The sequence below is a fragment of the Vipera berus genome (genome assembly GCF_964194415.1).
Source record: "Vipera berus genome assembly, chromosome: 5".
Lineage (NCBI taxonomy): Eukaryota > Metazoa > Chordata > Lepidosauria > Squamata > Viperidae > Vipera > Vipera berus.
The window spans coordinates 56,046,475-56,071,433 of NC_138207.1; the positions used below are offsets into that span (position 1 = coordinate 56,046,475).

General features: G+C 37.4%; 1 protein-coding gene across 5 annotated transcripts in view; it reads left to right on the forward strand.

The window, feature by feature from the left end:
- ATRNL1 (attractin like 1) overlaps positions 1–24,959 on the forward strand; it is a 563,323-nt gene that overhangs the window by 202,840 nt on the left and 335,524 nt on the right. For 4 of the 5 annotated variants that reach the window (XR_014026511.1, XM_081328305.1, XM_081328307.1 and 1 more), the window contains one exon: positions 11–168. Coding sequence is in view for 4 of the 5 variants with exons in the window: in XM_081328305.1 (XP_081184431.1) it covers positions 11–168 (158 nt within the window). In the remaining variant the exon portion in view is untranslated. Of the gene's footprint in view, positions 1–10; positions 169–8,954; positions 9,171–24,959 lie in introns of those variants that run through there. The other variant, XM_081328308.1, reaches the window with a different exon arrangement.

A 24,959-nucleotide genomic window follows, 5' to 3' on the forward strand; every position in this document is an offset into this window, starting at 1 on the left:
TTTTTAAAAGCTGGAACAATATCTGGAGAAGAGATTCCTGTAGTTTCGAAGACTAATATCAAGGAATATAGGGACAGTTTTTCCTGTGAAAAATTCAATTTCAGAAGCAACCCAAATATTACTTTCTATGTATATGTCAGCAACTTTTCATGGCCAATCAAAATACAGGTTAGTATAAACAACTTATAGTGCTGTTTCCAGGCCACGAGAAATGCACATCTGAATGCAGAATATGGAGGGAGACCTTGGATTATGTATTGGACATATTCTTCTTATTGTGTGTATATTACTATTCTTTTTAAAAAGCATTCCCAGCTTTTCTGAAACTGTACCATCTACAGCAGGCATGTCAAACTGCTGGCCCGCAGGCCAGATGCGTCAGGCTGAAACTGCCCCCACCCCATTGCCGGCAATGGGGAAAAAGTCACGATGCATCACATGACATCACGTGACATCACAAGTTTGACATGCCTGATCTACATGTATAAAATAAAGATCTAGCTTTATTGTTTGGTGAAGCTGCAAATCTACATGCTAGCCATACTTTTGAGAATCATTGATTAGCTATGTGATAATTCTGTGATTTGATTCTATAGGAAAAAGAAAAAATGTAAAATTTGGTAAGCATATATTAATTGCTTGGTCTGTCACAAAAAGCCTTAGTTTATACCTTGCTTCTTAAAGGCTTGTATGAAGAGCATCTAAATATTTCAGGTTTTTTTAAAAAAAATATTAGATCTGTATCCTACCATTTTTACAGGACCTCAGGGTGGTTTATGTAGCCCACCCTCATCCATTTTCCTTCACACCAACAATTTTTGAGATTAATTTACTAAGAATGATTGAAAGGCTTAAGGGCATCCACTGAACTTCTTTAATTTAAAATGAATTTGAACCTGTCTTCCCTGTCCTAGTCTATATATAATTTCAACTATTTTAGAAAAAGGAATACTATGGATTTCATCTATGCGTGTATGAATCATTCAATCTGTAATTTTTATATATATATATATATATATATATATATATATATATATATATATATATATATATATATATATATATATATATATATATATATATATATATATATATATATATATATATATATATATATATATATATATACACATACACACACACACACACACACACACACACACACATAAACATACACACCCCTTTTAATTCTATAAAATTGCAAGTACTTTCCAGTTTTACAAGTACTGCTTTGTCTTATATAAACAGTTGTCTAATATGCCATTTAATAGACAAACTTTTGAATTTGTCCATTTTTGCATAAATCATTTTGCACATTTATGTAAACTATTTTAACAGTCATAATAATAGATTTTATTGTACACAAAATTGCTGTGAACAAATATTTATTTAAACACAGCCCAGAAAACAAATTTGGGATAAATGACTTTCATCATGGCCCTAATTTCATCTACAATTGTACAATTAGAAACATTCATTTCATAATGGTAACCAACATTTGGGGATTCTCTGATGAAAGAATAGGTAACAATTTCCTTTACACTTTTCTTTTTCACACAATTTTCCGTAACTTTCTAGACAAAATTTTTAGAGGAAAGAGGGAGTTTGGATAAAAAGCAAAATTTCAGAATGTTCCCCACAATTTCTTTAAGAAATGAGCAGCCCTCCACCACTTCCCAAAGCATATTCTTATTCCTAGCTGACTCACAGGTGTTCTGCTTTTCTACTTCTCTATGTGGAACAATATTGATTCCTTAATCAAAATAACATAATTGAAAAAGTATAAGAAAGAGCAACATAAAGTCTGAAATCTTTATAATGTTTTCTAATAGAAAAGCCCTCTTATGCTCTTTTGCAATTTACGCTACATCATAGATTCTTAACAGAATAACCTTAGCATTTAAATAATCATAACAGTTGATAACACCCATAAAATAAATGCATTCAAAACCAGAATTATTTATTTTATTTATTTATTTATTTTATTTCCATTTATATCCCGCCCTTCTCCGAAGACTCAGGGCGGCTTACAAGCTTAGCAGTAGCCTTCATTCTATGTATATGCCTGCTTATTAGGGCTTTCACACACACCCCAAGCGGCATTATTACAAAGTCAGCTTATTGCCCCCAACAATCTGGGTCCTCATTTTACCTACCTCGGAAGGATGGAAGGCTGAGTCAACCTTGAGCCTGGTGGGACGCAAACCTGCACTAATTGCAGGCAGCTGGTGTTACTTAAGGAGGCATTAGCCCACTGCTCCACCAAGGCTCTATATTGAGAAGACAGCAAATACTTGCCCCTGCAAAGAAGCTGAAAAAATAGTTACCTAGTTAGCTGCTTCAAGAAGATCACATAGAATGACAAAGTACCAACAATATGCATTGGAATATATGAAAGAATTCCATTTGGCTGCAAGGAAGTACTGGTGGGATCACAAATAAACAAAGGTCTGGATAGTGGATGTGGCATTACTGGGAGACATCAGAACAGAAAGGAAAGAACTGGAAAAAGTCACAAAATATAAAGACGTGCAAGTTTATGTAGAACAGCTATGGCAAAAGAAAGCAAAGATACTGCCAATAGTAACAGACATCTTGGGTACAATCCCAAAACAACTGGAATGCAACAATACATTTAACACCATCAAACAATAACATCTGCCTATGCCAGGTTCTCGGGAAGCTTGATAGGTGGATGAAAATGCCAAATCCAGTCTAAACATCTGTCTGACTGTGCAACCAATCATAATGTATTAAATTTGTAGGCTGACTGTCAATGACTCTGGGCTGCTCACAACAATCAAACACAGAAATTACAATAAAATCAATAAAAGATAAAAAAGATAAAGACAAAAATTAGTGAATGTAAAGAAGTGAGGGATCTCAAGCTGATAAGCGCCATGAGCTTTGATTTAACAATATGTTCTGATATATTTAACTAGGAAGTTCCATAGTTTCTCCAATGAAATACAGTGTCAATAGGTAGAATTATTTGATCATTCAATCTTATTTATGTTTTGAATGAATGAGACTTCTACTTCATCTTGGTTTATGTTTTGCTTTGCAAAGCTTTTGATTGAAAGGAATGTGTTACAATATATAGGAGTGTGTACAAAACATTTCTTTCAAAACTGTTGCAGCAACTCTTTTCTTTGAAAGCTTTCACAATTACATGTGCAGCCAATTTTCTAGAATGATACTGAAGTGAAATTCCTATGTATGCATATACATGCAGCCACAGCAGAGAGCAATTTCTGCAGCAGCTGTGCAAGAATAGGATCTCAGATTTGCATACACAAGAGACTGTATATAAATTATGTTGTTCACAACAACTTAAATGATGTGAAACAATATTGATTTACTGCTCAATGTTCTAAGGGTTCTAAACCCCATAATGATTTTGGTGGCAACTGTTTGTCAGTGAATAATGACTACATTTTCAAAATATATTGATCAGACACTAGAATGTTTCAGATAGGATATTTTCATTTTCTAAGATTACTTTGTATGTATTATTCTGGCAACTGAAACAAGTATTTGTCTTCAGAGAAATATCAAAACAGAATTATAATAGCAACGGCTTAAAGCAGGCAATATGGGCTGGGGTGAGGGAGGTACTGTAATGAAAAGGTTAAATCTAGTTTTTAAAAATAGCTGAAAATTGCCAATCAACATGTTCAAAATCATTGAAGTGAGTTTTCAGGGAAGAAAGAAACAATTAAATCTCATGATATTTGGCATTAACATGAGATTTCTGTCATTTATTTATTTATTTTAGAATTGCCTAAATACCATCTGTGAGTAACATGTCTCACAGGAGCTACACAAAACTTTTTCACTAAGTCAATATTATGATTGCCTTAGCTTATTACTTCAGAACTGAACATACCACTGAAGTATGGGACAATTTTAAGTGAACCAAACATAACAAATTGCCTTTACTCATGTAAAATTAAATTCATTGCAATTCTAAATGTACTATAGTAGATATATTTCTAATGTTTCAAATGTAAACTTGGAATGTCAATGTCTCTACAAGCAAGTAGGACGACATCACATAATATATAATATATTCTCATCTCAAGCTTCCAGCTAAGTGAAAAAATATATATTTTGGCTTCCTATAAGATATGTGCTCCAAATATCAGCCCCATTCTAAAGTATATTAAATTCCCAGTGGATACCATATCAAATTTTATATTAAGATTTACAAAAGAAACTGACAAGGAGCCTTGGCGGCATAGTAGTTAGAATACAGTATTGCAGGCTAATTCTACCCATAGCTCAGAGTTTGATCCTGGCGGGCTCAAAGTTGACTCAGTCTTCCATCCTTCTGAGGTTGGTATAATGATTGACTCAGTCTTCTGTCCTTCTGAGATTGGTAAAATGAAGACCCAGATTGTTGGAGTCAGTATGCTTACATGTAAACCACCCAAAGAGGTTCTGTAAAGCACTATGGGATGATATGAGAGCCTTAACTGCTATTGCTCTTTAGTCTGCCTTTGCATCTCCATCCTTAAAATAATATTGAACTAGATAACGATACCTGACAAATGAGGAAAGTTTTTCATATTTTGACATTTGCAAATTTTGTTTTCTGGTTGGTTGCTTTGTTGGCATGTTTATTTTAATATAGTGGAGTCACTGGATGTTAGAATACAGTATGAACCTATATCATGGACCTTTTTATTTTTATTTTTATTTTTACTTTTACCTTCCTGATTTTATTCTGATTTTTATTCCGAAATATAAAATAATCTGTTAAGGACACATCTGTAATATGTTTCATAAGAGAATACAAACCTCTAAAACTATCCTGAAGTTTGTAGAAAAATGATAAAGATACAACATTGTAAAAGATTTTAGGATGCTATGGAGGATTCCCACTGGAAAACTATGCACATTTGTGAAATGTAGGATCCAGGATAATATATTGTAGTATAAACCTGGTAGAAATTATATCTTAATTCTAGTTTCCCTGATGACAATCCTTAAGGATAATTTTATAAAACTATTCATTTTTCAGCTTACTGAAAATGCAGCCCTATTATTACAGACCTAGTAAAAGATGTGCTATGGTATTAGACTGAAAATAGTTATGAACAGCCCTTGATTTTTGTCTCAATGAATCACATATTGGGGAGTATAGAAGTGGTTAATTTTTTGTCCATCAACTGAAATAGAATTTTCTGTCAGCTCTTACTTTTAGTATATCTATTGGGAAAGAGGAAAAATACAACTTAAGGCACACTGTGCCTGTAATAGCTTCCCTAAGCTGATTAAGCACTTTTTGTAAAATGATTACACTGATTTTTGTAACCTAATAAAAGTTCATTTATATTCTTAAGCATTCGCTTAAAGAAACTCTTACGCTTGTTTTGAAAATGCGTCTTTAGAATTGTGTTTGGCTTTTCCAGGGAGCTAGTGGGGAGGAACAAAAAAATCAATTGAAGTAATACTGCTTGCAAAGCAATCAATTTGCTTCTATTATAAGTTGAAGAGGTATCCTGAAGGGTTGAGGGAGATATCTGCTGTGGCTGTAATTTTGCTGTAATGTATTTTCTGTAATTTGGAAAACAAGATGCATTTTCATTCTTTAACTTTTTGTGATGGTCCATATGAGTTGATTAGAAACTTTTTGGTTTCTAATGAGAAGAAACTTCTTGGGTCCCTTTGAGTCATTCCTGGTGTCTACCTGGACTAGTTCCTGCAGTTTCATTATCAAAGGTTTCAAAAGTGGTTTGCCATTACCAGCTTCCTAGGGCTGAGAGAGAGTGACTACTCCAAGGTCACCCAGCTGGCTAAGTGCATAAGACAGGACTAGAACTCATTTTATTCTAATTTCTAGCCTGGTACTTTAACCACTACACCAAATTGTCTCCATTAGAAACATACTTAATTGTTTACATAAGTATAGCTAATTTGATCTCTTCATTTTATGCTGCTTTTTATATATGCTTTAGTAGATAATTCAACTTTATTCCTATATCTTTTTTTTTACTTGAGAGTAAGCTATAATAAAATCATAATAGGAGCTCTTTTGGTTTAAAGTTTTTATGACAGTCTTTTGTAAATACTGATTCTGTTTTTACTTGTCTATCATTATTACCAATCTTAACTATTTTTAACTTTAAAAGTTTAAATGTTATACTATTTCTTTTATAAGCTATTAAATCCTAAACTCATTGCAATTAAGATTTCACAATTAAGAATTTAGATTTTATATCAGGCTTTTTAATGCATAACATTAGTTTACTGGTTATTTCATATTACAGAAATAATATTCTGCTTTGTGGCAGCAATTCTAGTCAAATCTAAATAGTAGTGCTGAGCTAATAATTCTTTCCTCTAGGTTCCATGCACAGGTAGCAATCTTAGCACCAATAAGAATTATACATATACAGTTGCAAGAAAAAGTATGTGAACCCTTTGGGATTACGTGGAGTTTTGCATGAATTGGCCATAAAATCTGCTCTAAACATCATGTAAGTCACAACAATAGAAAAACACAGTCTGCTTAAAATAATACTACACAAACATTAGCTGTTGTCATGTTTTAATTGAACATAAGATGGAAACATTCACAGTGCAGGGTGGAAAAAGTATGTGAACCTTTGGACTTAATAACTGGTTGACCCTCCTTTGGCAGCAATAACCTCAACCAAACATTTCCTGTAGTTGCAGATCAGACCTGCACAACGATCTGGAGTAATTTTGGACCACTCCTCTGCACAAAACTGTTTCAGTGTAGCAATATTCTTGGGATATCTGGTGTGAATTGCTCTCTTAAGGTCATGCCACAGCATTTCAATCGGGTTGAGGTCAGGACTCTGACTGGGCCACTCCAGAAGGTGTATTCTGTTCTGTTGAAGCCACTGTTTTGTTGAATTACTTGTATGCTTTGGGTCATTGTCCTGTTGCATCACCCATCCTCTGCGGAGCTTCAGTTGGCGGACAGATGGTCGTACGTTTTCCTGCAAAATATCCTGATAAACTCTGGAATTCATTTTCCCATCAATGACAACAATCCGTCCAGGCCCTGAGGCAGCAAAGCAGCCCCAAACCATGATGCTCCCTCCGCCATGTTTTACAGTGGGGATGAGGTTTTGATGTTGGTCTGCTGTGCCTTTTTTTCTCCACACATAGTGTTGTGTGTTTTTCCCAAACAACTCAATTTTGGTTTCATCTGTCCACAGTATATTTTGCCAGTAGTGCTGTGGAACATCCAGGTGCTCTTTTGCAAACTTCAAACGTGCTACAATATTTTTTTGGACAGCAATGGCTTCCTCCGTGGTGTCCTCCCATGTACTCCATTCTTGTTTAATGTTTTCCTTATTGTAGATGTGTCAACAAAAATGTTAGCATGTGCCAGAGATTTCTGTAGGTCTTTAGCTGACACTCTAGGATTCTTCTTTACCTCATTAAGCATTATGCGCTGTGCTCTTGCAGTCATTTTTACAGGACGACCACGCCTAGGGAGAGTAGCAACAGTGCTAAACTTTCTCCATTTGTAGACAGTCTGTCTTACCGTGGACACATGAACATCAAGGCTTTTGGAGATACTTTTGTAACCCTTTCCAGCTTCATGCAAGTCAACAATTCTTGATCGTAGGTCTTCTGAGAGCTCTTTTCTGCGAGGCATGGTTCACATCAGACAGTGCTTCTTGAGATCAGTAACCCCAAAACAGGTGTGTGTTTTTAAAGGGCAGGACAGCTGTCAGCAACACATCCAATATCATCACACTGGTTGGAGTCAAGGTTGGCTCACTCCTGGCTCCAATTAGCTCTTGGAGAAGTCATTAGGCTAGGGGTTCACATACTTTTTCCACCCTGCACTGTGAATGTTTCCATCTTATGTTCAATTAAAACATGACAACAGCTAATGTTTGTGTAGTATTATTTTAAGCAGACTGTGTTTTTCTATTGTTGTGACTTACATGACGTTTAGAGCACATTTTATGGCCAATTCATGCAAAGCTCCACGTAATCCCAAAGGGTTCACATACTTTTTCTTGCAACTGTATTAGATATCACACCCACTCACACACCCACTTCTGTGTTCCCAAAATAATGAACTTTAAAATTTTGTTGCAAGTAAGCTGTTTAATATAATCACATTATACTTCCTTATAAAGTATATAGACTCTAAGAAACTGCCCCATTGTTGATAGAAGTGTGTAGCATCTGCTTTGTGGCAGCAATTCTAATCAAATCTAAATAGTAGTGCTGAGCTAATAATTCCTCTTTCCTCTAGGCTCTGTGCACAGGTGGCAAAAGTGGGTGGCATTGTAATGGGAGAGCAATAAGACATTTGTGAACCATTTGGGGATAAATATAACATCCATATTTTTCTCTGGTGTTCACAATGATTTCACTGAAGTCTTTTACATATACTTTGCTTGAAGTAAATTCCACTGAGCTTTATAGTACAACTTTGAGTTAATTGTATAGGATAGAACTATAAGTAAGTCTTGGGAGCAAATGGTTTTCTTTAGAGTTCATGCCTTGTCTAAGAATTAAACTTATGAAAGACCCAAGAGTTATTTCTGAAGTTGGAACTCATCATCTTATCCCATTTACCATATAATCTAGATTTGGCACTGTGCAATTTATTCCTTTTTTCCCCAATTGAAGCAATACTTTTGTGGGTGTCTGTTTGATTCAGATGAAGAAGTGAAAAAGAATGTCATGATGTAGTCAAAGAGACAAATTGTGGAGTTCTTTACTACAAAGACTAAGAAACTGTTGCATTGTTGATAGAAGTGTGTAGCAAATGGTAATTACATAAAAAATAAATAACAATCATTAAAATGATTATTTACCAGTTTCATTTATTAAAATATATTTTAAAGTTATATAGGTTGGGGCAAATTTCTTTTCCATTATAACCTATCTTCTATATTATAGTAATGTGGAAGAGTGAACTCATCACCTTTTTCTGCTTTGGGATTCAGAGTTTTGCTGCTGCCTGAGATGGGGTTTAAAACAGTTCCACCCTCTCTTGAATTGAATAATTTGTTTCATAAAAAGGAACCAAAAGCAAGCATGCATGTGGGTATGCCAAGAAAGAAATTTATTTATTTTAAAAATCAAGCCGGGAAGGCAGCAGAAATGCCAGAAAAAGCATCTAGCCAGGAGACAAACATTTCAGCAGCAATCTTCAGTCAGTGAAAGAAGACTGGAATTCTTGGAGCTGCAAGACTGGTTCAGAAGCAGACTGAGAGATGGAAGAAGAAAAGAGTCCACCAGAATATGCAAACTAAACCAAGCCTAGTATCTTCAGGAGCCCAGATGCGGAGCTCCAGAGCCCAGCTCCAGCAACAGCGAACTGTGTGCCCTGGGGGTAGAGAAAAAGACTATTTGCAATTCTGTGGAGGAGTGAAACGAGTTGTCACTTAGAGAAGGACTAAGATTGACTACTACAAGAACTAAAGACCTGGGTCATGGGGAAGAACTATTGAAACAGCTAAGAATTAGTTAAGATAGGAAAATATAGCTCTACAGAAAATGCAGAGAGGAACATAGACACAGAGGTAAAAATGTATAGATTAAATAAAAGAAATAGTTGTAAACTTATTACACTAAAAGACAGTAGAATAGGGAACATAGAATCAAGCTGAGAAATAGCATAAAGTTTAGAAGTAAAGAATAAGTTTGTACAATAAAACAATGTTATTAGAAAAACAAATGCAGTCTTCCGCATTGTATTGAGAAAAAAACTAACAAGCATTATCATTATTATTATTTTTTTAAAAAATAAATTTGTTGCAGAAATTAGCACAAACAATTGGAAAAAAACACAATTCAATAAACACAGAATTAGTTTAATAGTATAAATGGTAAGCGGTTATTTTGGAGCTTTAAAAAAACACTGCAATGAAAATAAACATGCCTGCTAAGTAAATCTTGCTGTTCTTTAAGTAGTAATAGCAGCTGCAAATTAATTAGAAATTGAGATGATGGACCCTTAAACAAGGCTAATTGTTTTTAAACTGGGTCCTTTAATATGCCAGGATAACTTGCAACAGTAAAAGGGAAGTGTTGGGAATGGCGATTCTGGTACAGGTAGCCCTCAACTTACAACAACCATTGATCCCAAAACGTATGTTGCTAACTGAGAAATTTATTAAATGAGATTCAAGGTGCTGGTGATGACCTATAAAGCCCTAAACGGCATGGGTCCAGGTTATCTTAGGGAGCACCTGCTGCCAGCATCAATCTCCCATCATCCTGTGCGCTCCCACAGGGAGGGCCTCCTTAGGGTGCCACCGGTCAGTGAGTGCCAGTGGGTGATCCCCAGGGGTAGGGCGTTCTCTGTGGGAGCACCTACCCTGTGGAACGACCTGCCTGTGGAACTCTGGACCGCCCCCGATCTTCGATCATTTCGCCGGGACCTAGAAACCTGGTTGTTTGATTTATCTGGCCTGGACTGAGGGTTTTTAAATTTTAAATTTAAATTTTAAATTTGGGCTATTGTTATTTAATCCTATTTTAATTTTAACTTTATCTTAACCTTTGTACTGTTTTAACTGTTTTAACTTTGCCCTGTAAACCGCCCTGAGTCCTTCGGGAATAGGGCAGTATAGAAATCTAATAAATAAATAAATAAATGCCCCATTTTAGGACTTTTCTTATTACACTTGTTAAGTGAATCACTGCATTTCTTAAATTAGAAACACAATTGTTAAGTCAATCTGATTTCTCCATTGACTTTGCTCATCAAAAGTTCGTTAAAAGGGATCACATGACTCCGTGACACTGTAACCATCATAAATGTGAGTTTTCAACCATCCAAATGTACATCACATGATCATGGGGATGCTGAAAAGGTCGTAACTGTGAAAAACTGTCATAAGTCACTTTTTTCAATGCCGTTGTAAGTTTGAATGGTCACTAAATGAACTGTTGATTTCCTGTACTCTTATTTGCTTGTTAGAGATTTCAATTCTTAATATTGATCTGTTTGTAATGACACCATCTACTCAATTTTGGATATACATGTCATGACTTTTCTTCTTTCCTTTCACTTTAATTTTATGTTTCCATATATTGCATATACTATTAATTATTAACTTATATAAGAGGTACTCATCTATCAACCATTCATTTATTAACCATTCAAAATGATAATGCTGAAAAGAATCTTTATGAACCATTTATGACCTTTACAATGTCCCTCAGTCATATGACACCATTACAGCCAGGACATCCTGTGTCTAATCTGGGTTTTTTTCCCCTCTCTTCTCCATCCCACTTTGCAGAACAGAGAGAATTGGAGAAAAAGGAATGACAGGAGAGTATGTTGTCTGCCCTTCCAGACATTGAAAGCATGTGCCAGCAGCCTAGAGCTGGTAGTCATAAGCATGGTACATAAGCAGCTTACAATACTCCCTGAAATTCCTTCTGCAAGGGAGGAGGGGAAGAAAAGAAGCAAGCAGTTTCTGTAGGCAATATCTCCTTTGTCTAACTCTTGCCCCTTCCAGGATTTCAGCACAGTAAAATGTTTGCTTTTGTATGCATTAAAAGTAGAATGAATTTGCTGGCAACCTAGGGCTAGCAGCTTATTCACTTGAAATTTATTTCTTTCCAGTCTCTCTATCCTGCAGGTGCTGGGAAGTGTTAGGCAAATGAGATCCAGCCCACAGAATTTGCCTGCTTCCCCCCCCCTTCCCCAGGCAGAATAGTGAGATTGGAAAGAAAGGTATTGCAAGAATTCTGTTTGGTTTTCCACATGTTTAAAGCAGTGCAGTCCTGCCAACAGCCTGAGGCTGAAAGATGCAACACACTACACAAACATTCTTGAAACCCCTTCTTCTCCAATCTCTCTGCTTTGCAGGTGAAAGCACAACTTTAGTTACTGGCCGCTTCGCTTTGTGGTAAAGTTGTTAGTCCCAGTTGGGGTTGTTATACAAGGACTACCTGTACATGGTTTATGTAATGCTGAAGGAGGAATGTGATAATTGTAGTTTTTTGTTAGCTTGCTGTGTTGTTATCAAATTAAAGGAGAATTCAAGAATTCAAAATTTCTTTTTTAAAAGTTTATTTTTCCATTAACTAATAAGCAACTCTATAGGTTTAAAAAGTTCACATCAGAAATAAAGATGATAAAATATGCTTCTAAATTCAGATTTTTTTTATTGAAAGTAAATTAAAATTAATTAGATATATTAATTGCAAATAATAAGGCTGCAGTGGATTTTTTTCCTATTTCCCATGTAGACCAATATATCCTTGCTTGGTTATATATAGTACATATACAAATTCTTGATCTGTTTGAAAAGAATATCTGCTGTCTGTGGACTGCTAAGATAATGTTTTAAGATAATGTTTTCAAACATGTTAACCTTTTGCAAAACTTTTTGATGTTTTAACCTTGTTAAGCCTTTTAAAGTATTGAACAGTTTACTTTAAAGAAAAAAGTAGTGATCTAAATTAAATGCTAATGAACATTTTTTTAAAAAAATGTATTAACTTTTCTATTTAACATTGATTACAAGACAAGGGAAGAAATCAAGCAATTAAAAACTAGTGCAGTATAAAAACATATGTGAGCATTGCTTCACTAATGCTAATTCCATTAGGTCTCTAAGTGACTTTCATATAACTTTGCTTCAGTTTGTTACATACTGTTCTGATGTAACCTGAATTCTGATGATATTATATGATTGTATTATACCCAGTGCATAGGGATTAAACTAGAAGTCTTAGGTGAATAAGATTTAGTAGGCATTAGATGGAACCTGGTGGGATAAAACTAATAAATAGAATACAACAATTGAAAAGTTAAGGAAATGATTGGTCCATTAGTGGGGGAAAGTGGCAAGAAGGTGACAAGCAACAGGGAGAAAGCAGAACTATTTAACTCGTTTTTTGCATTTGTCTTTACACAAAGGGGAAAAACAGTCCAACCTACCAAAACCAGTGCCATAAAAAACAGAATAGAAATGCAAGTTAAGATAGGCAAGAAAATGGTAAGTGAGCACCTGTCCAGCCTAGACGAGTTCAAATCACCAGGACCAGATGGATTACACCCCAAGGTTCTCAAGGAACTGGCAGACGTGATCTCAGAACCACTGAACTATATTTTTCAAAGATCCTGGAGCACTGGGGAACTACCAGAGGACTGGAAGAGAGCTGATGTAGTTCCCATATTCAAAAAAGGGAAAAAAAATAGATCCAGGAAACTACAGACCTATCAACCTGACCTCAATACCTGGGAAGATTCTGGAAAAGATAATGAAACAACAAATCAGCGAACACCTTGATGCGAACAAAGTTATCACTAAAAAAAAAAGCCAACATGGGTTTGTCAAAAACAGATCATGCCAGACAAACCTTATTGCATTCTTTGACCAAGTGACAAAACTAGTGGACCAGAGGAATGCTATAGATATAATTTACTTGGACTTCAGTAAGGCATTTGATAAAGTAGATCACAACCTACTACTTGATAAGATAGAAAAATGTGGGTTAGATAGCATCACCACCAGATGGATTCGTAGCTGGCTGACCGGCCGTACTCAGCGTGTGGTCCTCAATGGAACTGCATCTACATGGAAGGAATTGTGTAGTGGGGAACTCATCAAATTTGCAGACGACACCAAGCTGGCAGGAATAGCCAATACTCCAGAAGATAGGCTTAAGATACAGGAGGATCTGGACAGACTCGAACACTGGGCACTATCTAACAAAATGAAATTCAATTGTGAAAAAAGTAAGGTTCTACATTTAGGCAGGAAAAATCAAATGCACAGGTATAGTATAGGTGGTACCTTGCTCAATAGTAGTAACTGTGAGAGAGATCTCGGAGTCCTAGTGGACAATCACTTAAATATGAGCCAGCAGTGTGCTGCAGCTGCCAAAAAAGCCAACACAGTGCTAGGCTGCATTAACAGAGGGATATAATCAAGATCACGTGAAGTACTAATACCAATTTACAATGCCTTGGTAAGGCCACACCTGGAATACTGCATCCAGTTTTGGTCACCACGATGTAAAAAAGATGTCGAGACTCAAGAAAGAGTACAGAGAAGAGCAACAAAGATGACTGGGGGACTGGAGGCTAAAACATATAGGGAACGGTTGCTGGAATTGGGTATGTGTAGTTTAATGAAGAGAAGGGTGAGGGGTGACATGATAGCAGTGTTCCAATATCTCAGGGGCTGCCACAAAGAAGAGGGAGCCAAGCTATTCTCCAAAGCACCTGAAAGCAGGACAAGAAGCAACGGATGGAAACTAGTCAAGGAGAGAAGCAACCTAGAACTAAGGAGAAACTTCCTGACAGTTAGAACAACTAACCAGTGGAACAACCTGCCTCCAGAAGTGGTGAATGCTCCAACACTGGAAGTTTTTAAGAAGAGACTGGACAGCCATTTGTCTGAAATGGTATAGGCTTTCCTGCCTTAGCAGGGGGTTGGACTAGATGACCTCCAAGTTCCCTTCCAACTACTACTACTACTACTACTACTACTACTACTACTACTACTACTACTACTACTTCTTCTTCTTCTTCTTCTTCTTCTTATTATTATTATTATTATTATTATTATTATTATTATTATTATTATTATTATTATTATCATTATTATAATAGTATAATTTATTTGAAAGAATTAGTCCAGATGCAGGGATGTTAGTGAAAAGAAGACTGGTATTATATGTTAAGTAATGCTTACAGTAAGTATTGAGATTGAGAAATTTGTCCATGTGTCTTGTTGACAACAATGTAAGATTGCCTACTTCTGTTAAGATCTTACCTGGAAAGTTAATACAACCCAGGTGGCCAGAAAGGCCCAACAGAGACTTCACTTTCTCAGGGTCTTGCGGAAGAACAGGGTAAAACAATGGCTAATGACCGTCTTTTACCGGTCTACCAGCATCAAGTTCCCTTTGTCCAGTGCGCTCCCACAGGGAGGGTCTTCTCAGGGTGCCGGCGGTAAAAGATTGCCGGCGGATAACACCCAGGGGGAGGGCCTTCTCTGTGGCTGTGCCTGCCCTCTGGAACCAGCTGCCCGCGGAGCTTAGGACTGCCCCCGACCTTTGTTCATTTCGCCGGGACCTGAAGACCTGGCTCTTTGAGCTTTCCGGCCCAGGCTGAGAATTTTAATTGGGGTTTTTATTTTTTAGGGATTTGATTTAATCTTTTTTAATTGTTTTTAACTTTTGTATCGATCTTTGTTTTAAATACCCTGTAAACCGCCTTGAGTCCTTCGGGAAAGGGTGGTATATAAATCCAATAAAATAAAATAAAATAAATAAAGTACTATAGAGCGTCCTCTCATACTGCATTGTGGTTTGGTATGTTGGTTTGACAGCTGCGGATAGGAAAGCATTACAGAGGGTGGTGAGCACAGCACAAGACATTGTGGGCTGTCCCCTGACACCACTGGATGACATCGCCAGGGCTTGCTGCCTTGGAAGAGTGAGGAAAATTCTCAGGGATGACTCACACCCTGGACGGTATCTCTTTACTCTCCTACCATCGAGTAGGAGATATAGGAGTATAGCCAGCCATACCAACAGGCTGAAGAACAGCTTTTATCCATGGGCTGTTAGGCTTTTGAGCAGGAAATAATTTTATAAACTTTATGCATGATTGACTTGCGAGGCCAGTGTGTTGTGCAATTAGCTCACATGGTGTAATAAGATGCAGGGTTTGTTGTCACTGTGAGTTGGGGGTGGGGGCACGAAGGGAGGCTCAGCCAATCTCAATGTATACATGGTTGTACTTTGACAATAAAGGTTCATTCATTGTCAAGCAAGGTAATATTTAGGTAGGAATAGATGAAATAAGAAATAACAATGATGTAAGAGTGTACCAAACCTGTTAGGAGAGAGAGACATAGTAATATGTCTCCATCTAATCAGAAATCTGTCAAAAAAACCAATTTGTCCTAAGACTGCAAATTCTTGTGGAATGTTTCATTTTTTAGAAAGTTAAGAAAGAGTAACAGAATGGTTTTATTGCATCTGGTCCTACCAATAGAGAACTAATTGACAAGTTAAAAGCAATGAGAATTTTGGGAGGAAGTTTGTATTTGGAAGTAGCCAGCATGAATTTATAAAGAATAAATTAAAACTCTTAATACCATAATTCAACTCTTACCTAGGCAAGTCCATGCCTAGGCAATAAACAATAACTTTTCCAACTCAGGTATTACTAAATAGTCCAAAAAGAGTCCTAAAATAATCATATTAATTAACAAATATAAAACTCATTCCTTATCTCACCTCTTAACTGTAAGAGTTGCAAATCCAATATATAATGCCTGTTCCTATCTAGATGCCAGCAAGTCAGAAAGAACACCCATTTTAAACCTGATCAAATAAGCAAACTTTATGTTCCTTTTATATAAAACAGTCTTGCTGTTTAATTCATTCAGTGATCATTATCCCATGTCTCAAATTTCTTCTAAGCTTTAACAAACCACTTTTGTAAGTCCTCTAAGAAGAATTTGTTTGAACTACTCTCTTGGATTGGTATTTTAAATCAGGCAATGGTTAAAAGCAGTTGGCAACAATTAAAAGCAGATGAACTTGTCTGGGCAGAAAAGCCAAATAATATTGGGCTAATTAGGTGCTTGTGAGATCCACCAAGAATTGCTCCAGAGCAACTTTATAAATAATGTAAATTTATATTTTTAGTTATTAATATAACTAGTATATTATCATAATTAGTCTTTCTTCTATAAGTGAAGAAGTGCTACTTTTTACAGCAAAGAAGGAGCAATGTTTATGCAGAATCCTGTTAATGTACTTTGGTTAAGAAGAACTATTTTTCCCTTTTTTATATTTAAGACTGCTTAAGAGCAAATGAATGTTGGAGTTTTTCCTGAGTCTTCACTCAAAAAGTTGTTCTTTGATACAGAAAAGTATGACCTTTGTATTTCATGTAACTGTTCCTTATATTATAAAATTGTTTTCTTTTTATTCAGCAAAGTGGATTTAGAAAATGCAAGCTTTATATTATCTGATTTCTTGGAAAGGATTTGAATATACATTTTATTGTAGCAAGCTTTTTTAAATGTTGCACAGTCCTTTAGGTGTTTAAAGTAAAATATGATTTTTTTTAGCATGTTCCCATGCCTTTTGTAATAGGAAAATAGGCGGTTAAGCTTTGACAGCATTTAGTTCAACTAGAAGGAAGGAAAATAATGCTGTACTTTAGGATATCAAGTTAGACAGAAATAAAAACATTAAAAAGCCTCTTAAAATATTAAATTTATCATTATTATTATTTGATATTTTTAAGAGGCTGCTTTTTCAATGTTTGAACTCATGCTGCCTAACTGTCAATGACTCTGGATGGTTCACAACAAACAAATTACAATAAAACCAATGAAAGATCAAAGATGGTAGGTGTGATGAAGCAAGAGATCTTTTTCTTTCCCTCATTGAAAGTCTGGATGAAGACCAGATCTTCATGGGTCTTTTAAAAAACAGCAGCCAATTAGGTCCTGGGGGAATTCTGGGAGCATATAACTTTGTAGAGAAGTTTCATTTCCGGGGTCCCATTAGATGACATTTTTAATCAAAGGAACCCGGAACATGCCAATTCTGCAGTGTTGAATCAACTGTACAGATGCTATGGGAGACAAAGCAATCCCTCAAATAACCAGGTCCTATGCCTTTTAGGATTTTATAGATAAGAACTAGTACCTTGAATTGCACCTGGAAGTAAACTGGCAACCAGTGCTGTTTGTGAAGAGGCATGCTCACTGCTCATGCTGCTGCATTCTGGACAAGTTGATGGTAGCTCCATGTAGACGGCACTGCAAGATGATCAGACAATGAGTGGCTGTCTTAAGTGAATGAGTGACTGTCTCTTACTAGACCCAGTGTGGTCTATTTTATTTATTTATTTTATTTATTTTATTGGATTTATATACCGCCCTTTCCCGAAGGACTCAGGGCAGTTTACAGGGTATTTAAAACAAGGAATACAAAAGTTAAAAACAATTTTAAAAAATTACATCAATCCCTGAAAAAATAAAAACCCCAATTAAAATTAAAATTCTCAGCCTGGGCCAGAGAGCTCGAAGAGCCAGGTCTTCAGGTCCTGGTGAAATGAACAAAGGTCGGGGGCAGTCCTAAGCTCCACGGGCAGCTGGTTCCATAGGGCAGGCGCACCCACTGAGAAGGCCCTCCCCCTGGGTGTTATCCGCCAGTAATCTTTTACTGGTGGCACCCTGAGAAGACCCTCCCTGTGGGAGCGCACTGGACGAAGGGAACTTGATGCTGGCAGCAGGTGTTCCCTCAGATATCCCGGACCCAAGCCATTTAGGGCTTTATAGGTCATCACCAGCACCTTGAAGCTCACCCGGAGTGCAACCGGGAGCCAATGCAGCTCGCGGAGTAGAGGTGTTACATGGGAGTATCGGGAAACCCCCATCACAACTCACGCGGCCGCATTCTGCACCAGCTGAAGCCTCCGAGTGGTCCTCAAGGGCAGCCCCATGTAGAGAGCGTTGCAGTAGTCTAAACGGGAGGTCACGAGCACATGAGTGACTGTGCATAGGGCATCTCGGTCCAGGTAGGGTCGCAACTGGTGCACCAGGCGAACCTGGGCAAAAGCCCCCCTGTACGTAGCAGCATTTTAATGAATAGTAGTGTCCTATGGCATTTTATCACAACACCCCTTAGATCCACAAACACACCCACCCACCCACCCACCCAAACTAAAGATACTGCATTATGCCACCTTTATCTAGTGATAAGTAATCAGAATGTCTTGCTATTCAGAGACCTTTCAGTTAGCTTTAGATATCAGGAGAGAGAGACAGATTAAGTTCATCATGCAGATTGTAAAATTCACAGTGCCTTGCATTAAGTAATACTTTGACTCTACTGAACTGTAAACTCTTAGGCAATGTAGCATATTTTCATTAGGATTCATGAAAAGTTTGTTTTCTTGAATAACTGAAGACAAAAAGAAGGAATAAAGATTGAAATGTTAGATGGTACCTATAGATCTGTTTGTATCCAAGCAGTCATGATAGGTTTTATATGTTTGCCGTTTCTAATTTTCTTAGTTCTGTGGCATTTCTATTTGTTTTAAGCCACCCACAGTCATTATGGTGTGATGGGTGGCCATATATATCTAAACAACCAATTATTTCTTGTTATCTTTTCCAGGATACTGAAATAGACATTTATTGAAACTACAGATGGTTGTAATACTTAGATAATTTAAATATGCAGTCATAATGCAATTAAAATATAAAAATCATACTTATGAAATATGTGGCAGGAATGGCAAGCAATTTAAATGATACATAATTTGTATATTACTGTTTGCCCTGGCCCAAGAAGTTATATTTAATGATGATATTTAATAAATGCTGGTTTATGCTGCAGCATTGTTATAAACTTCAATGACATTCACAATATGTAACATACCAGCTGATATATACTCAGTTTTTAAAATTGCTGTACAATTTGAGTGTCATCACTACCCAGTCTATAGTCACATAGCAGGATTAAGTGAGTTTACTTTTTTTGCTGCTACTATTATAATAATTGATTTACTTCTACTGTAGAAGTAATTAAGCAAGTTAACTTTTTCTGTTTCTAAAAGGTTTCAAGAATCTGAGACAGTGTTAGTCTGATAAACTTAATGCAGTTCTTTTTAATAAAATAAAAGCATAAGACAAATACTAGAGTGCCAAGCTAATTATTGCTACAAAAACAATAACAAAAACCACATTAAATGTCCAAATGGTTTTAGTAAAAAATATTTTCTTTCAGTTTTAAAAAGGCTTCTTATATTTCACATAATATTAGTTTAACTAGGCACCCATTTCTAAATTCTTTGCTTTCTTAACACAGACAAGAAATATTTGTTGAGTATGAATTAATAAGGAGAAATCACTTGTCATTTTTTCTATTCATTGATGTATGTTGGATGTACAATGAAATGCTGACACATTTTTTGAAAAAATACAGAAAAGGTTTCATGCTCTATTAAAATTCATAGCTCTTCTACCCATCTTTTCAAAAACATATAATTACTTGTAAAATGTAACAAATGCATCATAAACAAATGTCTCACTTCCCCAAAGTAAAACATTTAGCCAAACAGTAAGAGTAATAATAAAAACAAATAAAAATAGTCCCGTAAGGAAAAATGTTTGCTTTTGATAGAAATAATCTAAAAATTTGAATAAAAAATATGGAATTATACGTTACAGTGATAGACACTGAGATGTTCCCCAAAGGCAATCTTGTCATCGAATGATATAATGCTTCCTGTAGCACTTTGGAATTTTCAATGAATGCTATAAAATGTGAACAAAACTTCAGTTTTGGATTGTAGAATCAAGCAGGCATATAGCCAATGGATCTGAAGTAATTCTCCATATGGAAAACATAGTGGAATACAGTAAAATTAACAATTTAACATTTAAGTTCCTTCAAAATATTTGAATGAAAACAGGAGGTAGTCCACCATTAAAAGATATGAACGTTTGTGTAAAATTTCAGAATGGTTTGTTGCTACCATACTTAGGGAGAAATCACTTTAATTATTTTATACTACCTACAGAAACCTATTAAGCTGGGTAATATTGTTCCTTTATTCTACTTGCAAACAGATTGAAGAGAGAAATACTTAATTTGAGGATGTTGTACCCTTTCATCTAATGATTTTTGTATTGGGGAATAATCAAAAATATTCCTGCTACTAGCATAGACTTTAACTGTTTGCCTAGCTCAGGGGTCGGCAACCTGAAAAAGGAAAAGAGCCACTGGGAACCGGTTCCATCACACATAAAAAAAAGTGGGAGCCGCGTGCGTGCGTCCATGCACGCGCATGCGCAAAAAAGTTTTGTGCATGCGCAAAACGGTTTTTTCTTGCGCATGCGCGGACGCGTGCAGTTGCCATTTTTTTAATGTGTGATGGAACCGGTTCCCGGTTGCGTGACGCCGACGGGCCGTTTGCAGAGGTACCGCCTTCGGCAGCCTGCAAACGTGCCACGACAGCTTTCCCAAAGAGCGGTGCCGCTGCCCGTTCGCGTGGAGGTGCGCGCGCACCTCTCCAAAGGTTTGGGGAGGTGCGCGCGCACCTCTCGGAACGGGCAGCGGCGCCGCTTGTTGGGAAAGCTGCCACGGCCCGTTTGCAAAGCTGCCGCTTTCGGCAGCCTGCAAACGTGCCACGGCAGCTTTCCCAAAGAGCGGCGCCGCTGCCCGTTCACGCGGAGGTGCGCACACACCTCTCCAAAGGTTTGGGGAGGTGCGCGCGCACCTCTCGGAATGGGCAGCGGCGCCGCTTGTTGGGAAAGCTGCCGCGGCCCGTTTGCAGAGCTGCCCCTTCGCGCGGAGGTACGTGCGCACCTCTCCAAAGGTTTGGGGAGGTGCGCGCGCACCTCTGCCCATTCGGAGAGGTGCGCGCGCACCTCTCCGAACGGGTGGTGCCACTCTCCATTTGGAGAGGTGCGCGCGCACCACTGCCCATTCGAAGAGGTGCGCACGCACCGGGCGGCTGGGAGCCGCAGGAGACGGCTCAAAGAGCTGCATGCGGCTCTGGAGCCGCGGGTTGCCGACCCATGGCCTAGCTATACCAACAATAACAGAAAAAGTGAAAGATTGCCAGTGTTAATAAAATATATCTATTTTTGGATACTCTCACCAATGTCTAATGCTCTACACAATGTACTTTTTCAAGATAAATGGAACTGGCTCAGAAGTATATAGTAATGGATAGTATGGAAAGCCACTGAGGGATCAGGGATCAGGGAGCCCAAGGATGAATGCATCATTGTCACAGGTCATCAACAAATTCACCCAAGGCTGTCTTTGTGCTAGATCCCAGCCTAAAACCTAGTTAAAAAAAAAGACAAGAATCTATTCTAAACTCAGAAGAAGATTCCAACTGTTCTGTCCCAGGCAAAGCACACCAAAATAGACAAAGAGACGGTTTTATTTTCTTTATTAAACAAGACTGGGAAACACACACACACAATTGCAGTATAGAAACAAGTTTTCCCTTGGCAAGTTTGGCTTACAAGGGTTCCAAATCAAAGCAGCATGCAGGAAAGATACAGAGAGTGGGAGTTAACAAGTGGTTGTTGTCAGTGAAGAGCTTGTGCTTACTGGTCCATTTTAATAGAGGCAGCCATGGTGTAGCTCATTTAGCAGACTCCTGCTTGAGCAGTCTTGCAGAATGCTTTTATTCTACTTCCTTTGCAGCCCATTGAGCTCTTGCATTGGGAGGGGTGATAATTCCATATCTTCATTTTTCAGAGAAGAGTGGCAGCTGTGTCTGCTGGGTACTGGTCTACCCCACCATCTCTTCCTAGCCGGACAGCAGTCCATTTTGTGGTACTGGAGCTGGGGGTTTATGTGTTGGCACTTCCGGAGCTGGCTCTAAAGCCAGCTGCTTGTCATTGTCTTCTTCTCTGACTCCAAATCTGAACCCATGAGGGCACCAACTTTAGGTATGCTAAAGAATGCCAGTGCTCAGACAATAACTGAATCAAATGAATTTCCAGAGATGTTAGAAAGGACAAGAAACAATATACCACTCTGAATGCGATTAGGACCTTTAATAAGAAGAGAAATATAATTTAGTGTTCTAAGAAGTCTTCAAGGAGAATATGGTTTACTTCACTATAATCTTCTATGGTACCTCCTGATTTAGTGTCATTAGACCCTGATTAAAGCCAGAATCATCAATGTACTCTAAGATTTATAAAGTTCTAGAAAAATATCTTAGACATGCAGATGATACCACTCTAATGGCAGAAAGTGAAGAGGAACTAAAGAGTCACTTGATGTGGGTGAAGAAGGAGAGTGCAAAAGTGAGCTTGAAACTTAACATTAAGAAAACCAAGATCATGGCATCCGGCCCTCTCAATTCCTGGCAAATAGATGGGGAAGAAATGGAGGTAGTGACAGATTTTATTTTCCTGGGCTCCAAAATCACTGCAGACGGGGACTGCAGCCAAGAAATTAAAAGACGCTTGCTCCTGGGGAGGAAACCCATGGCAAATCTAGACAGCACACTAAAAAGCAGAGACATCACCCTGCCAACAAAAGTGCACATAGTCAAAGCTATGGTCTTCCCAGTTACAATGTATGGCTGTGAAAGTTGGACCATAAGAAAGGCTGAGCGCCAAAGAATTGAAGCCTTTGAACTATGGTGCTGGAGAAGACTCTTGCAAGTCCCTTGGGCTGCAAGGCGATCAAACCAGTCAGTCCTAGAGGAGATCAACCCTGACTGCTCTTTAGAAGGCCAGATCCTGAAGTTGAAACTCAAATACTTTGGCCACCTAATGAGAAGGAAGGACTCACTGGAGAAGAGCCTAATGCTGGGAAAGATTGAGGGCAAGAGAAAAAGGGGACCACAGAGAGTGAGGTGGCTGGATGGAGTCACTGAAGCAGTAGGCGTGAGCTTAAATGGACTCCAGAAGATGGTTGAGGACAGGAAGGCCTGGAGGAACATTGTCCATGGGGTCGCGATGGGTCGGACACGACTTTGCAACTAACAACAACAACAACAGAAAAAGATATACTGGGCAGCTTCCTTTCTGATTTTAGATTTTCATTTCAAATCAAAGGATTGTCATTCTGTTGCATACTACATTGAGATTAAGAAATGTTTGATGTCAATTTGATCAGAGAGACATTTTATAAATCTTAAATCTGCTGGAAATACAAAACCACAGAAAATAGATATAAATTTTAGTGAGTAGATTAGGGGTGGAGGAAACAACTGGCTTGAATTGTGACATTCAGTCTACCTTATCATTCTCCCCTTCACCCCTACACACTGCTGTTTCCAGTGCTTAATTTAATTGTTTTGATTCTTTTACATAAAAAGGTTAAACTAACATAAAAAGACTTTTAGACTACATTCCAGGCCTATCTAGCTACTCTCAGTTATACCTTCCACTTGCCTGATCTTGTAAGCTGAAAAAAATAATTGAGAGATGAATTAATTTTGTATTAGAACACTTTATGCAGTTTGCATGCAAACTATCATCTGAGTGAAAGTGTGAATGTTCCCTATTTTATATCATTTATGTGAACTAGAGAAACATATCTCCCAACGGGAGCTGATACAATGCAATACTTATTTTTATTAACAGTGATTATGTTTACCCAACCTGAAACTGTAGTAACAAAATAATAAATTATGTTTCCAGACAAGGGTAGAATTGGGGACTTATGTGTTATCTAGCAATCTTTTCATCCTTCCCCCTCAAAAAATATTTGCTATTATTTTGTAATAGCAAATCCATTTCGTGAGTACAAACAGAAAAGCAACCAATATGAAGACCGAGGAAGAAAATACAGAAAATAAGCACTTTTAAAGTTACAGAATTTTAATTTTATAACTTTAAATCAGGAACTACTGCCAAAGAGTTAGTGACAACTAAATCTAGTAATTGGAATAACTTCTCTGAAGTCAAGAATTAATGTCAAGCTGAAGTCTTTAGCCTTGGTATTTGTTTATTTTACATTTGAAGTAGGTAGGGATAGGCAGAAAAACCCTATTACATTTATTTGGGAATGAAAAGAAGGAAGAATGTTTGGGAGTTGCCATATCACTAAAATGAGGTGTGTTATTATTTTGGTTTTCTTGTATTTCCCAAACAAAATTTTCCTGCTGCTTGATGATTCTAAGCAGCCTCATGGCATTCTTTTTGTCCTTTCATATACAGTACTTCAAATCACTTTCCATGGTGGCATTCCTGGAAGAGAAGGACTTTGCTGTCCCATGGCACAGATGCCAAAAATTATCTGAATTGTGTTTGTTGTATTTCGTTATGAGGGTCTTTAAGAGACCCTGTGGGAGTAAGATGGAAAATCTGACAACTCCAATATGTAGGCACATCAAGTTGAATGCTATAGTTGTTTGTATTGTTTCTAATCCTTTTAAGCCTACTTTTGGCTTGCTGTAAATTTCCCAGAGTCTCCAAATTAGTGTGGCATATGAACTGGAATAAATAAGTAAATGA